Source organism: Durio zibethinus, chromosome 25 (genome assembly GCF_047325235.1).
Source record: "Durio zibethinus cultivar Kanyao isolate XHJ-2024 chromosome 25, ASM4732523v1, whole genome shotgun sequence".
Classification (NCBI taxonomy): domain Eukaryota; kingdom Viridiplantae; phylum Streptophyta; class Magnoliopsida; order Malvales; family Malvaceae; genus Durio; species Durio zibethinus.
This window is the reverse complement of record NC_143186.1, coordinates 8236173-8254019: the sequence shown is the minus strand read 5'-3', so window position 1 is coordinate 8254019 and position 17847 is coordinate 8236173. Positions and strand designations below refer to the sequence as shown.

Below are 17847 nucleotides of genomic sequence, written 5' to 3'. Positions count from 1 at the left end.
GTCATATGATATTTACTAAAATTATCTTCATTTATAAAATTGTAACCCCAGAAATAAAATTGAGATAAAGAAATTATCAATTCCCATCCCAATTTTCATCTTGTATCTCAATTCTTAAACACTTTCTCAATAATTACGTTATTAGCTTCATCATACATCCCACATCAAAAGTTAGTGAGTTTTGAATTTATCCAGTATCTTATATCAATAGTTTAGTAAAGGTATAAGGAGTTTCACCCTTATAAATAAGATATTTTAGTTTTAGTTTGGTAATCTCAGAGAGTTAAACACAAAGAGAATAGCTAAGTGAGTAGGCTATTAAAGGGTGTAATTGGGTTTTGGGTTAAGTTTTGAGTAAAGAGTTTTAAGAGACTTTTCTCATTCTAAAAGTCTCACAGTTGTAAAGATTTATTTGTGAGTGGATTGTGTTTGGAGTAGGCAATTTTGAGTTGGGCCGAACCAAATATATTTGTGTTCTTATTCTTGATTTGAGCTTGCTATTTTGTGTGTGAGTGCTGCGTGTGGCTGTTGATTTTTTCAACAAGTGGTATCAGAGTTGTGATTTTCTAACAAGTGGTATCAAAGTGAAGTTCAAGGTTTAAGGTTCATAGACCTAAGAGATCGTGAAGTAGTGTTTGAAGATGTTTGAAGAAAGTATGTCTGGTATGCCTATGCCTAAGTTTGAGATTCCTTTATTTGATGAAAAAAGTAATTTTATGTTACGGCAAAGTACAATTCAATATCTGTTAGTACAACAAAGGTTAGATTAGGCATTAGAAAGTAATAAGCCTGAGGGAATGTCTGATGCTAATTGAAATAGGATTAAAAAAAAGCTATTAGTACTATTAGATTGGCGTTAGCTCTAGAGGTAAAGTATAATGTGTTGACTGAGAGTACTTTGAAGAGTTTGTGGGATAAGCTTGAAGGTATTTATGCTTCGAAGTCGTTGACTAATAGATTATATTTGAAGATGGATCTAGATTCTCTGAAGATGAAAGAAGGTACGAATCTTCATAATCACCTGAATAAGTTTAATAGATTGGTTTCTCAATTGTTAGTAATTTTTGTTGATGAGTTAACAGATGAAAAGAAGGCTTTAATTTTGTTGTCATCTTTATCCAAGTCTTATAGGCCTTTAATTTACACTATGTTGGTAGGTAGATCTACTTTGAAGTTGGATGATGTGACTGTCTTGTTGCGTGAGAATAAAAGGTTTATGAGAGCTCAAAACTCATCATTTAAGAGGAATACACTAGCTATAGAGGGTTTTGATCGAGGGAGGACTCAAAAAATGATTGATGGATCAAGAGAGAGATCTAAGTCAAAAGACAGAGATTACAGTGATATAGAATGTTATTATTGTGATGAAAAAAGACATATCCAAGCGCATTGCAAGAAGCTGAGAAGGGATATGACTGCTGGTGAATTATGAAAAAAAATCAAATGAAAAAAAGAGTGATATTGTTACTGTCGTGTCTGATGATGATGATGTTATTTTGACAACTTGTGTGGATGAAATTCAGATTTTGAAAAGTGATAAAGGTTGAGTTTTAGATTTAGCTACTACAATTCATGTTTGCAATGATAGGAGCTGCTTTGTGGAGTTAGACGAGAATGAGAAGTATGAGAATATTATGGTTGCTAACAAAAAAAAGGTGCAGATTGAAAGCATTGAGAGTGTTCATCTTAGATCTCACAATGGTGTTGTTAGGATACTTCGTCATGTAAGGTATGTACCAAGTTGTCACTACAATTTGATTGCTTTGGGTAAGTTAGCTTCTCGGAGGTATACATATTATGGTAGTAATGATTGGTTGAAAGTGTACAAGAATGGTAGCGTGATTCTATAAGAGAATAGGGTCAAAAATCACTTGTACATGCTTGATGAAGGCTCAATTGCTGGGATCCTTATGATGAAAGAAAAGAAGAAAGGTAAGCGTATTAGCTTTGAAGATACTGTTGAAGTGTTTGAAGATTTAAGTCAATGGAGGATTTCTTGGGATTTACCTTGAATCTTATAATCCTACATCAAAAGTTAGTGAGTTTTGAATTTATCCAGTATCCCATATCGGGAGTTTAGTAAAGGTATAAGGGGTTTCACCCTTATAAATAAGATGTTTTAGTTTTAGTTTGGTAGTCCCAAAGAGTTAAACACCAAGAGAATAGCTAAGTGAGTAAGCTATTAAATGGTGTAATTGAATTTTTGGTTCAGTTTTGAGTAAGAGTTTTAGGAGCCTTTTTTCATTCTAAAAGTCTCACAGTTGTAAAGATTTATTTGTTAGTGGATTATGTTTGGAGTAGGCCATTTTGAGTTGGACCAAACCAAATATATTTGTGTGTTCTTATTCTTAATTTGAGCTTGCTATTTTGTGTGTGAGTGCTACATGTGGGTGTTGATTTTTTTCAACAAGTGGTATTAGAGCTGTTTTCTAACAAAATTTTCTGAACTTTATTTCTTAGAACTCAATACCTGCTTCTAATATCCTCATCAGATAGCATGCTTTCTAGAAGGTATTGAGTTTCCCAAATCTTTTCCCATGTCTCTTTTCTTGGTGTTGCCCTTGCTGCCTTTCCTGTTTTTACTCATTTTTACCATTCCATGTTTTTCTTCTTATGGTTCCAACACAATAGCAATTTTCTTACTTTTCCTTCCCTTCTTACTTCCCTTCTTATTTCTTTGTTGAACTGAACATGGACCTTTTAGTTTTCATTGTCTAAATTTGTTACAGCTTCCTAATTGCTGTTGATCCCATTCTCGGGCTCCTCTCTATCCATTTCTGCCAATTTCTTAAAGGAAATTCTATCTTTAATTTCATTTACCATCCTCCCCCTTGATTTGTTCTTGTCCGCACCATTTAGTTTTTAGGCTTTGTTTGAATGTAGAGCTTTAATGGCCCCATTGGGTTCAAGCTACTAAAGCTTATATCTTTATCCCATTTTAATCTTTCTTCCAAATTAGGCCCGTTTCCACATGATTTAGAGACCCATTCCAAATCTTTCATCCCAGCATTTTTAGGAGGATTGTCTTTAAACACGTACAATTTTGGTCTTCATTTTCTACGTTTTGTAAGGTATCATTGGCGTTTGATTACAGCTACCTTTCAACGGCTTCTCCAGTTGTATTTACCAAATCCAAAGAGACACTGTTATTCGAATTTCCTTGGTTTAATGAAGGCTGTTCCTCTTCTCCATTGGTTTCTACGTAATTTCTTGAAACCTTTTCATTTAAATGCTTACTTTGTGTCCATTCATCCCTGGGAGAAGCTTCAGTCGAACTTGATCTTGATAAGGACTGCAAAGAATTGACTTTTAGCAAATTTTTTACACCTGAATTCCATAAGAAGTCTGAACCTTCCTCAATGGAAACTCTTACCAGATAAGTAACCCTCTTGATCATCACCTGGACTACACTTTGGGGAGGATAATCTTTCCTGATTAAAGATAGAACCCTAGTAGTATCTAGCTTCTTTTTATTCATTGTACTCTCATCAATAGATATGAAATTTCTCCATAAATTCCTAATTTTCTGAATGAGATCATAACGCCATCCATGAGTGAGGACGTTTTCCAATTTTAACCATACAAACTTATCCCTACTTATCAACTCCAGACTCCATGGTTTTACCCAAAAGAACCATTCACTCAACTAGGTTTTTCGATCTTCCAGCATCCATTCCATCTCCATTCTCGACTCAAATTGCAAACAGGATCAAGCTGCTACCCATACTGTAATAGAGAAATGCAATACACTTTGACTAACAATGTGTTGTTGGAGCATGTTTATTGCTTGTGGACTTTTAACTTCCACCACCGTGCATGCTTCTAGCCATTCCATCTCCAATTCCTCTTCTTCTATAACTATTTGAGAACTTTGTGTTTTTCGCCTTCAACTTCTTACTCCAGATTTGAATCAGTGCATACCTTCTCTTCAACTCTTCTACAACCATTTCGGCCTCTACTGGCTTCCACTTTGTTACTTCTGCGTATGAAGGTTTTTCATGCCAATATACTGTTACCTATTGTGGCTTTTACATGGCTCAAGAAACCTTATCTCAAAATTAAAATTGTCCTAATTTAAGATAAGTTGAACTTGAAATGACCTAAGCTCAAAAGAATTTGAATATGAAATGTGATGAATCTCAAATACTCCAAATCCCAAAGGATCTAAACTTTGAGACCAACTTGATCAAAACACATAACAAATCAAACTTCATTCTAAACGATCCTATGTTTAACTATTAAATTTATTTTAATCCAAAATCGAATATGAAATAAGTTGATCCAAAAATGACCTGAACTTTAAAGGATCAAAGCGACCTTCAAAATGATCGTAAACATGAAATAATCTGACTCAATCCCTCTTGAACCTTACATTTGCCATGTTTTAACTGTTAGGCAAATTATCGGCATGTCTCTTATCTCCATTTAAATGATTTGTCCCCAAATAAACAATATTGAAAGGATCATATCCTATTTGAAAAAAAAAAAGTAAAATGCGTAGCTCTTAAATTGACAAACTTATCAGAAGCTTGATCTTGATTTAAGTCTTTAGTCAAAGCTAACATTCGGTTCTACATGTTCAAATCAGTATTTAGTCAATTTTAAAATTTGGCTCATCAAGTTAATTGGAAAGAAATTAAAAAAATTAGGAGTATAAAGATGGGATAAAATAAATTTGTTGTCAACAAGAGATTGGGTTTAGATAATTAAGGAAAATGAATTGTATATTTTAATATTGTCTACAAAAGTTTTAAGCATTTATTTGAGAAAATTTGTTAGTGATGGACTCATCGCTACCGACGAGCTGTGAAATGGGTATAACATAAATTGCCTTATGGTGATTGAATGATTAATTTGCTCCCACTTAAATTCATTAAGAATCCAAACTATGATGATATTTGTAGAAGATATTAATTTTGAAGGAAGAAAAGGCTACAAAAAACATATTTTCTTTTCTTTTTATAAATCTAAAATAATAAACATCTTGTGCACCAACGATGAGAACAATTATAATATGAACTAACAATAATACTGAAAATGAATCTAAAAGATAATTTAATGTTAGATATGGAGTTACACCATGGATATCGATCCTTATTCCATACATATATATTAAGGTAAAGTGTCTCATCACTTCAACCAAACAATATATGTTTTGGCTAGAATACCCGACAAGAAACGTGATTTTTGTTGTTGGCTAGAATACACTGATCAAAGTTTTGGGATTGTCGCTGCATATTAGATGGCCAATATGCAAATTGAGAAGATGAAAAATGATTAGATTGGGCATATTTAACTTGATCAGATGATCGGGATTTGGATTGAGGAAACGTTGATTGAGAATTTGAAAATTAATTAGATGACTGAAATGATTAGATTGATAAATTTGATTATTATTTTTAAAAAAATCAAAAAATTTTAAAAATAATATTTGCAAATTATGAGTTTCAAATTTCTCAATACAGATTTTTTAAAATTTTAATTTAATATAGTATAGATTTCTTTTTTTATATTTGGGTGGAAACTTGTTTGGCTTTTGATTTTGGGATACTACGGAGATACTTCCTTTTTGTTTCAAATTTGACTCACTCTTATTTTTTGACTTTTGGAACAATATGAAGAATCTTCTCACTTTTTCATATATTTTTTTGAGAAAATTTTTGGTTTTTGATGTTCCGAATTTTCTTTCAAAAGTTTTTTTTCTCAATTAGGAATTTGGTTAAAATGGGTGAAATTGAATTGATGTTACCAAATATCAAGATAACATCAAAAGCAAAAACTCGTAATGAACAGAAACAGTACTGAAGAGTAATAAACTACATTACGTTGAATGCATAAAATGAACAAGCAACCTGTAATAGGAGGTATTATTATTTTATACAAATAAAATTATAATTTAAAATAAAAAAAAGTTGTAAATTTTATGATTTTAAATATAATTTTATCAATCTAATTAAATTTTAAATTTTAATTAGTCGAGTTTTAATCAATCATATTATTATTATTATTTTAATATTTAAAATTATCATAAATTGAATTATGATTATATAATATATAAAAATCACTAACGCCAGTTGGCATAATGTTATTAATTTAATTATAGTATTATAATACGAAAGCGGGTCTGCGTCAATGCATGCATGTTGGAAAAATTGCGTTGCAGCCAATAAAATATGCAATATATATTATTTATCATTAAATAAGTCCAGTTGTTAAAAAATATATATTAAAGAGAAGAGAAATTATAACATAAACAAGCCTGTGAAAAATAAAGGAATAGGCGTTGGAAGGAAATACAATTAACATAAAAAAATGACCTTAATTTGACCAATATGTATCGTACAGACCCGATGGGTACATTAATATAGATTATTATATAAGAATGCAATGCATATTTTATTGGCTTGAATGTATCTAACCTTGGCAGTATGTGTTCTTTCGTTGATAAAAACACCAAAGCCCACATGCATTGACGCAGGTCAATGGTATAATAGTATACATATATGAAATATATTTATATCTTTATGAAAGGAGTGAAATAATAGTGCAGATTGCAGATTAATTCAGGGAAAGGAAGAGAAACCCAGGGCTCCCTTCTCTCATTGAAGAAGACCTCCTTACCAGAACCTATAGTGTTTTCGTTCATCGATTGATCATATCTAGCTACAACAGGAGGTACCACTCCTAAAATTCTGTTGTTACTATTTCTGAATCTAATTTATTGCCCCCTTACAACTTTACTCATTGTTAGATTCTCAATTTATGAATAAATCAAACCAGAAATTCATAGCTTTTAATTTGTTTAACATATAGTGAATAAATTTTTATATATTTGATATTTGACTTATAAATCAGTATTACATGATTATACGTGAGTAAATTTAGCATTTTACATTTTTCTTCTAACACCGAGATTTTGGTCATGTTAAGGTGGAAATCAAAGAACCTGACAGATGGTGATTGTTGCAACAAACCAAAATAATTCTTCATCGGAGGAAAGTCTAGTCAATGCTTTAGCTATACAGATTCAATCCAAGTTTGATATCGTAAAGCACTATTCTCAGCGACCCTTGCTACAGGATCGTATTATCTGCTGTGTTGACCCCTTACTTCGCCAAGTAAATGCAGCAGCCTACAGACCAAATTTTGTCATTATTGGTCCTCTTCGTTGTTACGAGACCATTTTAGAACACATCGAAATACAAAAGCGGATATGTTTGGCCTCATTTCTCCAGCGAGCTGAGAAGAAAGCTAGGTTGATCGATTTTTTCAAATTGATCAAGGACTCCGCAGACCGAATCCGTGGTTGTTATGAAGAAACCTATTGCCGAAGTTGGGATTTTCTCTCACACGTCATCCAACAGAACATACCAGTCAATGATGGCAGTTCCGGATTGTTTATTGAGATGGTATTAGTGGATGCAAGCTTCATCATTGAACTTTTCTTGAGAGCCTACAACAAGGAATTAGAGAGAGGAGAAATTGATTTTATATTCAACACCCCAAGGAAAATGCATGATATCCGGCGAGACTTGTTTTTGGCTCATAATCAACTTCCTTTCTTTCTTCTCAAGGACATGTATGAACTTGCCTTTGGTGGTAACCCCGACTTCCCTTCCTTTATTCATCTTACTTGTCACTTCTTCAGCCCTTATTACAACCAAAACAAACCCGTTGAGGATATAATGCTACCAAACCATTGCCATTACGAATATAGAGCCAAGCTGGAGGGAGCTAAACATTTCACAGATTTGCTAAGAACACTTCAGATGCCATATACATTTCAGGATGATTGCAGCAAAGAAAAATCTCTCTGTAGCAAACTCGGAATCAAATGGATGAAAACCAAAATTGCGCATTTCTTTAATCTAATGTCTTCTTCATATGTACCATCATCCAAAAAGACAGAAGACAGCCTAGAGGAGGGCAGAGTGCAAGGTCAGTATTTATATAGTGCAGTTTTGTTGCGTGATGCAGGGGTGAAATTTAAAGTGAGCACAAGCAGATGCTTACTAGACATAGAATTTAACAAAAAAAATGGAGAGTTGAAAATCCCACCTTTGAGAGTTGATGAGTCAACTGAATCATTTTTCCACAATATCATGGCCTGGGAGCAACGCTACCATTCACATGAAACTTACTTGTGCGACTATATCTTTCTAATGGAATATCTCATCAAATCTACTGAAGATGTGGATTTACTCATTCGAAGAAGAATTATCATCAACCAGCTCGGCAGCAATACGAGCGTAGTAACTTTATTCAACAACTTTTGCAAACATATTACTCCAATGGAGAAGAACCATTTCTCTGATATTTTTAGAGAACTAAACGCTTACAATGCAGTTCGTCATCACAGTTGGCTAGCAATTCTGAGACTCCAGTATTTCTCAACTCCATGGAGAGGTGTTGCTACAATTGCTGCAGTTGTCCTCCTTGTGCTTACTCTAATTCAAACCATATGTGCACTTATCTCTCTTTAGCTGTAAAGAGTAATCCTATCTGATGGAGACTTTGTCAGCAGGAAATTGATCCTTACAGAGGCAATGGAAACTAGAAGTCTTGGTAAGAAACTAGGCCTAATTGCTACCTGTAGTGAAGACTTAATTATTGAAAAACTAATGAGCTTGGAAGGATGTGTAAACACTTTCATTTTCGGTGTTTTGGTGTGTTCAAAATTTGGGCCTTTTGACTGTTTGTAGAAATTATGATCTCTATTATGAGAATTTTATCTTGGAATGATAAAATTATGTCTAGTGCTTGTATTCCGTTTAGAGTTTTTTTTGACACGTTTGGCAATTGATGTTTGGTGTGGCAATTGACGTTTCACGCATTCGGTGTATCTTGTTTAGATGAATTTTGTTGTTGTTGTTGTTGCTGTTAGTTCTAGCTTTGTAATCTTTTGATTACTTAGTAAAATTTATTTGGCTTATCCAAATAAGGCTGTAGAGAGTAATTAAGTGTTTAATTTAGAGTCTAAAACATTACATAAATTTTGAATTGGAGCTAAATTTTGGTAAACCAAAAGCTTGGGTACCTGAGGAAAGCCTAGACTATAAGGTGAATCTAATAGAATACAGTAGCTTTGCTGCCTTGAAAGCATGAAAATTAAGAGAGACCAAGCATATGCTTGGATTATAAATGAAACAAAACTACAAAGAGTCCAAAATCCAGAGTGGATGAATCAACTGAATCATTTTATCAAAACCGTATGGCCTGGAAGCAATAATGCCACTATATATATATATATATATATATATATATAACACGAGTATATATTTCTATTTTGGTATATATGTAACACAACTATATAGTTCTATTGGTATTTCTCATTAAATATGTGAAAGTTTTGGATTTATTTATTTGAAAGAAAGATTATAATTAAGAGAAGTTGACCTATCAAAATATTAATAGATTCAACATAGTTTGACCAAGAAAAGTGAATAATTCCGATGTTGCAAACTCAAACCTTAATTCAAAAAAAAAAAAGCATATATTTTATAAATTGTCTATATGTAAATTTTATATAATATCAGTTAATCAAATGATATTATTTTATTAATAAATAACATCAACCCATAAAATAAATATATAAAAAAAATTTTTAAAAAATTTATTTATTAATGAGATAATATCATCTGATTCATCTTATTAATAAGATATCATCATCTGATTTATTGATAATGTACAAAATTTATATATTGACAATGCACTAAATATAAAATCAAAACAAATTAAAATCTTATAATGTACCATTTAATTTCTTCTTTCACATCTATTGTAATTTACCTTTAATGTCCGTTTTAATTCATTGACAGTTTTCTTTCTCATAGATTTATCAAAAGTTAATAGCTCACAATCTTCTACCTCGAGATCTTTGTTTAGTTTACCTTTTCCTCCTTCTCTTCTAATTAGAATATCTTCCTCTTTAAAGTTAGATTTCCTTTATAAAATTATCTTTAAAAAAAAAGTCCAAGAAACAGATTTTCCATTTGTAAATCCTCATATTGCTTTTTCAAAAAAATTTTCTTCCCTTTTTAGATCCATAAAAACACTTTTAATACTAAAATATCAAGATCCAAAAAAGTATGTTCAAGCCTCAAAGTTTGATCAATGCATTCTCTTAGCTAGATCTCAAGAGCACCTCATTACTCTTTAGATTTTTCCAGAATTTTCACAACAATAGTTGGACCAAGAATATACTTACATTCACTTTAGTGCTATCAAAGTTGCTTAAAACTTTCATGATAGAAATGGTATTCTTGCCTGTACTGGGATGGCCTTATTGGATACGAGATTCAAAAATTATCAACATGCAATACTTATCATAGTTAAAGCAACGCTCAACATCGAAACTGTCTTCTTCATAGTTTTTCCAAACTATAACATGTCTCTACATGATCCAACACTACTAGATGCTCTAAAAGTTCAAGTGTAGATTGTAGAAACTGAGATAGAAGGATTCTAGGAAACACCTTACACTAGATGGCATACAGCATTCAAGATCACACTATAAACTTACCTTTACCCAACTCTAGTGATGCTATATTTGTAAAGCTAGAAGCTGCAGACAAAAATCTCAAATGTGTTCATATTCCAAAGAAGATTTCAAATGAAAATCTTGTTGCCCTACTCTATAAGTCATGGACAACAAGTTACCAAAAGATTTAGAAATAAGATGAACCAATCCAACACTTTGACCCTTTCTACAAAACAAACCCAGATGGTACTATGACAATTGAGTTTGATCATAGTAAAAGAAAAGAAATTCCTACCCCAACTATCTTTCCTACATAGTTCATGATGCAACCATGTCAAGCTGAGCCAAATGTACCAATTCCACATTTCAAACCTAATGGAAAGCCTGTTGTAGACACCCAATTGGGTCCGGGCCCAGATCAATTGGGCCTGGCCCAAACGGGTAAGGCCCAATTCAATCTTGTATTTTTTTTTTCTTTTTCTTCTTTTGTATTTTATGTATTTTATTATTATTATTATTATGTATATATTTATTTATTTTTTTATTAGATTAGATTTATATGTATATAGTTATATATTTATTATTATTATTATTTTTTTTTTTTGTAATATATACTTGGGTTTATCTTATTTTATTATTATTATTATTATTATTATTTTTAATTATCTGTTCTGATTTTTCCTGATTATCAGATATTTTTTTTTTTTAAATATCTTTTGATTTATCTGATTATTATCTAGTATTTTTTTATTTTTGATTTTGGAGGGCTAAGATTGAAGCTGAAGAATCCTACCGGGAATGGGAATTCAATCAAGAGAGTCCAATTGGATTCAAAGACTGAATTCCCGTCCAAGGAGGAATTGGGATTGATCAGAAACTCCTGATCAATCCCTATATAAAGCACCTCCTGGAACAGTTCAAGAACACACAGAAAAACAGTGAGCAAAGCTACTGATTTGAGAGTAAAGGAGGCGTATAGGAGGCTAAAAAGGGTTTAGGAGTGTTCTGGGAGCTAAAAGAAATTTTTTGAAGATTTTTCGATTTTTTTTTCTGGGAATTTCTGGAAATTCCAGTTTCCGGTTGAATTTTCCGGCGAAACTTGAATTTTTCGGCCAAATCTCCAGCCAACCTTGAAGTTTCCGGTTACCTGCCCAGTTTCCGGCGAAGAATCCCAGAAACTGGCGACTAATCCCAGAAACCGACGAACTTCCGGCGAAATTCCGGCTAAATTTCCAGATTCCAGCGAATTTTTCCAGAATCCGGCACCGGTGTTCTTCATTTTCTAGAGAGAAGGGAGAGAAAAAGGGAAGAAGAGAGAGAGAGGGGGGAGCGTTCTGCCGAAAAATGGAGGAAGGTGCCTTTTATACCCTCCCAAAACGACGTCGTTTTGGCCTTAAGTAACCCAGAGGATCCGCGCGTTTTGCCGTAACCCGACCCAACCCGAGCGTCGACCCGATTCTGACCCGCGCGTGCCAGCCCCCCTCCGAGCCGAGCCGAGCCGATCCAAGCCGCCAAGCCGCTCCCCCGAGCCATTTTTCTTCCTTGAGCCGCGCCGATAGCCGAGCCGCTCCAGGTTTTTTTTTTTTTTTTTTTTGAATTTTTATTTGTTTTATTTGTTTATTTATTATTTTTATTTATTAGATTAGGTTTATTTAATATTCTTTTTATCTTTATTTTATTTTTAGTTTTGTTTTACTTTTCTTTTTTTATTTTTTTATTTTTTTTCTATTTTTCTTTAAATAAAAAAAATCAAAAGTTCCAAAAAAAAAAATATTTTTAGGGAAAAGTTGAAAGTATCAATTTTCCTTAGAAATAAATTTCCAAAAAATACTTTTGGGGAAAAGTTGAAAGTATCAATTTTCCTCAGAAATAAATTTCAAAAAAAAAATATTTTTAGGGAAAAGTTGAAAGTATCAATTTTCCTTAGAAATAAATTTTCAAAAAATATTTTTGGGGAAAAGTTGAGAGTATCAATTTTCCTCAAAAATAAATTTCAAAAAAAATATTTTTAGGGAAAAGTTGAAAGTATCAATTTTCCCTAAAAAAAAAAAATCATTCTTTCCTTCCTTTCTATCTTAATTTTGATTTTGTTTTTTTAAATAATCCGACGACGGAGCCTCTGTAAGTGAAACAGTAGTTTTTCTTGCATACTCTTGAGGTGAGGAAATTTTCTCAATTTTCTGCTAAAAGTATTAGAGTTAATTGAGAAAAGTTTCCAATAATTAATTACTTGGTAAAATTTTAAGGCTTTTGGATAACACAAATTTAAGCTGGTACCATCTTTTGATGGGCGTTGTGAGGGTGCTATAACCTTCCTCACACGTAACCGAACTCCCGAACTCTGTTCTGGTTAGTAGACCTGAACCTATTCTTTTAGGGACCCTTAAACTTAGGTGTTCCCTGAAAGGACAGATTCTTTAGGTGGCCAATCGCACCTAGATAAAAAAGATTGGTGGCGACTCTCTAAAGTCAATGTCTAGCGATAGATCCCCGGATCTAGACGTTATGACAGCTTGGCGACTCCGCTGGGGACTTTGAGAGTCAGGCCAGCAAATAATTTGTGTTATCCAAAAGCCTAATAAAATTGAACCCTTTTGTATATATGTGTTGTTATTCATTCATGTTTATTTGTATTGTTAATTATGTCATTCATGTGCATGTGCATAACATGAGCTCTACACCCGAGCTCCGTCCCTCTAGGAGGGAGTAAAGTACCTATTGCTTTCGTGAGGTCTAATACCTCCGCAGTGGCTAGCGAAATACTCCCACTCAAATTGAACCTTTTCCACTTGTAGCCTGTAATGGGTGAGGATTAGGGTGCCTTACTAGTCTGTGATGGACAAGGATGTAAGGAGCAATTTGAGTACCTTTAGACTCTGACCTTTAAAACCACATGTAGTGAACCTTAAGAGTGCCTACACCTAGGATAGAGCCCTTTCTACCCAATGATAGATATACCCTGAAATTAAGACACAAAAAGGGTGTTTATCTAATCATTTTGATTGCTTAACTTTGTGTATTATTTTTATCATATGTAACACTATGCATCAGCATCACTTCCATTTCATCCATGGAACTAACTATGTTGTTTGTCTAATTGTATGCATCTGTATTATTTTCATGATCATGTTTTAACGCAATCATTTGCATTCATTTCATACTAGATTTCATTCAAAAAAATGTACATTTCATTTGTGTATCAAAGCATCATATATAAAGCATAGCATAACATTTCTAATCATAAATATGGTACTCAAGATCCAAGGATAGCTCCGTCTAGCGAGAACCCTGCTCATCCATACAACACAAGATCCAGAGCAAGGCAAATGGAGGAAGAAAGTTATCATAGATTTGAAAAGTTAGAAAAAGCTCAGGAGAAGATTGAAAGTGAACTAAGCAAGATTCTGGAGGCTCTTAATAACATGAACAAAGGAAAAGGAGTTGAAGGAAATACAAGCCAGCAAGATGTGGCTGACCTTTTGTACCTTCCAGGTTTTGGCCCACCTCAGGCCCAGCCTGCTCAAGAGGTCCCACCATATCCTGAAATGCCATCAGCTTTCAACTCGGGGCAGTATAATAGCTATATAAATCCTGTCTTCACTGAAAAAATAGCAGAACCAATTCCTAACCTAGATGATCTAAAAGAGAAGGAGAAGGAAAAAATGAAGGTGGAAGCTGAAGAAAGTTCCAAGATTAGTATGCTAGAGCAGAGGCTAAGGGCTGTGGAAGGATTTAGCTTTTATGGGTCAGTAGATGCTGCTGGGCTCTGCCTAGTCCCTGATGTGGTTATCCCCTATAAGTTCAAAGTATCGAAGTTTGAAAAATATGACGGTACAAAGTGTCCCAAAACTCACATCACCATGTATTGCAGAAAGATGGTAGCTCATGCACATGATGAAAAACTCTTGATGCATGTTTTTCAGGACAGTCTTACTGGCTCTGCCGCCAGATGGTATGTTCAGTTGGATAGGACTCGTATTCGCTCTTGGAGTGATATGGCACATGACTTCATCAGTCAATATCGACACATTATCGATTTGGCTCCTGATCGTTTGTCTTTGCAGAATCTGGAGAAAAAGTCAAACGAGTCTTTTAAAGAGTACGCCCAAAGATGGAGAGATATAGCTTCACAGGTACAACCTCCTCTGACAGAAAAAGAGACCACAGTGCTGTTTGTTAGCACTTTGAAACCTCCTTATTATGAAAAGATGATAGGGAATGCAACAAAGAATTTTGCTGACATGGTGATCTCTGGAGAAATTATTGAAAGTGCCATAAAAAATGGCAAGTTGAGAGGAGGAGAAACCAAGAAGGCATCAGAAAAGAAAGAAACTGAAGCTCAAGCTGTGAGCTTTGATAGACAACAATTCAGGGGTTATCAACCCTATCCATCCCAAGGCTACTCTCCATACTATCCCGCTGTGAATAATGCATCATCCTACCCCTACCAGCTAGCCCCACAACCATCTTATTCATCCACTTACCACCTTAACATTCAAGCTCCTGTAAGAACCCAAATTCGTCCTACTCACCCAGCAAGTGGTTCACGAGAACAAAGAACTACTCGAGAAAAACCTGTATTTGATCCAATCCCTATGACTTATACAGAGTTATATCGAGAACTCTATAATAGCCACTTGATTGCCCCCAGCCATGTGGAACCGCTTAAACCACCCTATCCAAAGTGGTATGATCCTACAGCCCGTTGTGACTACCATTATGGAATTACTGGCCATTCTACTGAAAATTGCACTGCTTTAAAGTATAAGGTGCAACGGTTGATCAATGATGGAATGGTAAGTTTTGATCAAGGAAAAGCAACAGCACCTAATGTTAGTGTACTGAGCGAAAGTCAAGAAGAGAAAGGATCCGGAGATTCACAATGAATTGAGGGGCAAGATGTCAATGGAGATAAGGCTGGTTGAAGGTTTCTTCTGTCATTTTGGGATTTCTTTTCAAACAATGTTAGATTTTTTTTGCAATATAACTTCACTTGTTATCATTTTAATAAAGGCAAGTCAGTGCATTTCATTACATTTTTCTCTTTCAGTTGACCATTATTCCATGCCTTGTTACCTTCCATAACTTCACATTCCCATTCTTAAATTTCAGATGATGAATATTTAGACAATGATAACAATAATTCTGGAATTTAATTTTGAGAACTCATTCACAGAGGAGATGATTTGAGCGAAAATAAAGAGGGTAAGCCATCACCAGAGATGAAAGAGATATATCTTGAAGGGGTGCAATATTTTATACAAGTTCATGAGCTTTGTTCAATAGATGATGTTCAAGAAAGGTATTCACAATTGAGATGAAAAATGGCCATCTTTCTTTTACCATTGGAAAAACCATTTATTGCTACCCCTTTGAGCTTATCATTTTTTTGAAGAACCCCAACCAAGGATCACCCTCTACACTGGAGGGTAAATTTTGAAAAAAAAAAAAAGGAAAAAAACACCACAAAAGGTCTCAAAGATGAAAAGAGAAAGAAAAGCAAAAAGAAAAATAAATGCCACACATGACTTGGGGCAAAGTAATGAGAATCCTTTGTGTGAGGAAAGAAAAAATAGTGAAACGATGTGGGGCAAAATGCCAAGCTGCATCAAATGATCCTTCGGTCTTGAACGTTTTTAATACATATTTTGAGCCTATTATATCCATTTTTTTTATGACCCTTCACCTTGGCCTACATTACAACCTTGAAAAGTCCATTTGGATCAAGTGTGAATACTCAACTTGAATGATCATATGTTGAGCGAAGGTATGCTCATGAGGAAGCAATGAAACCATGGTCTAAAGTTGGACGTATGAAAGATATCAACAATGGATGAAAAAAAAATGATGAAAAAAAAAAGAAGAAAAAAGGAAAAAAAGAAAAAATGAGAAAAAAAGAAGGAAAAAATGAGAAAATGAAAAAAAAGATCCAAATTGAAAACCTGAAAGGGTGATTTTGGTACCCAAAAAAAAAAAAAAATTCAGGTCAAATGGCTCACATGAATGAAAGATCAAAGACATCTGAAGATTCCTCAAAGACTGGGGCAGAGTTCGCCAAGCTCAAGATGACTTCAACAGTAAATGAATGAGTTTTTGAAAAAGAATCCTAGATTAATGTTGAAAATTGTCTGAATATTCATCATTTGGACATACCATTTACCTCAATGACATCCAATTTATTTCCTTTCCCATTTATTTTCTACCAAAATAGATCTCCATTGATTATCTTTACCATAATTCACTTTCTGTCCTCTTATTATTACACCCTTAGAATGAATTGAGAAAATGTTTGATTGCATTGTATTTGTCAGGATTTGAAATGATAATGAATGAATGAATATGTGTTTAAAAGAATCTTACATTCATTTGAAAAGAAATCTAAGATGATGAAGAAATGGTAGAAACTTAAAAGAGATGATTTAGAAGGATGTATGATGTGACCAAATAGAGAATATGATGGGGCAAATTTTGAAAAATGATACAACCAAGTGATGAGTACAAGGATGAATTGGTCGAATGGTGGGAACAATCAGTGGACAGAGTTTGTTTTGGAATGGTTGATGCTGAGACAAGGACCCAGTGATGGTGGATGAAACTTGTTTTGAAATTTACTAGTGCTGAGAAATTCATTGAATGATGGTCAAGTGATGATCGATTGATGAAGCTTATTCCAAAGTATTGAAAAACAGAACAAGAAAGAATGTGAGTGGAAGAGACAATTGAGAGCTACACTGGTTCAATCTTAGAAGAGCAGTGCAATTGGATCCTTGAGGAATCAAAGGGCTTGACACCCAAAAAAAAAAAGAGCTTGAGAAACTTGAGTACCATACATTGAACAGGAATTAATTGGCCAACATTTGCATGGCATGCATTGAAATTCATATGCATTGCACAGCATACACTACTTTCAGGAGAATATAGTGTACAAATTCAAGAAGCAAGGGTGTTCCAACATCCCACATGAAAAAGACAGATATGAAAAGACTTTGCAACTTTGAGAAGAAACTTGTCAGGTAAGTTCCTAATCCTTGAAATAGGATGTCTTTTGGTATCAGGGTTGATTATAAGACCTTTGGGCATAATCTCCTGAAATCCCTTCAAACACAACTTTCAACTCCTTCGGACATGATTGACTAGGAGCAATTTACTTTTCAAAGTTCCGTTGCCTCTGTTTAGAGGAGCAATTTACTTTTCAAAGTTCCGTTGCCTCTGTTTAGAGGAGCAATTTACTTTTCAAAGTTCCGTTGCCTCTGTTTAGATGAGCAATTTACTTTTCAAAAGTCGTGGTGCCTCTGTTTAGAGGAGCAATTTACTTTTCAAAAGTCGTGGTGCCTCTGTTGAGAGGAGCAATTTACTTTTTCAAAGTT

General features: G+C 33.9%; 1 protein-coding gene across 1 annotated transcript; it reads left to right on the top strand.

The window, feature by feature from the left end:
- Window positions 1-6530: 6530 nt before the first annotated feature.
- LOC149511583 (UPF0481 protein At3g47200-like) lies at window positions 6531-8617 on the top strand. Its single transcript, XM_089754543.1, has one exon. It carries the CDS (start codon window positions 6954-6956, stop codon window positions 8481-8483), a length of 1530 nt encoding a protein of 509 aa, XP_089610669.1. The 5' UTR covers window positions 6531-6953; the 3' UTR covers window positions 8484-8617.
- Window positions 8618-17847: the final 9230 nt, after the last annotated feature.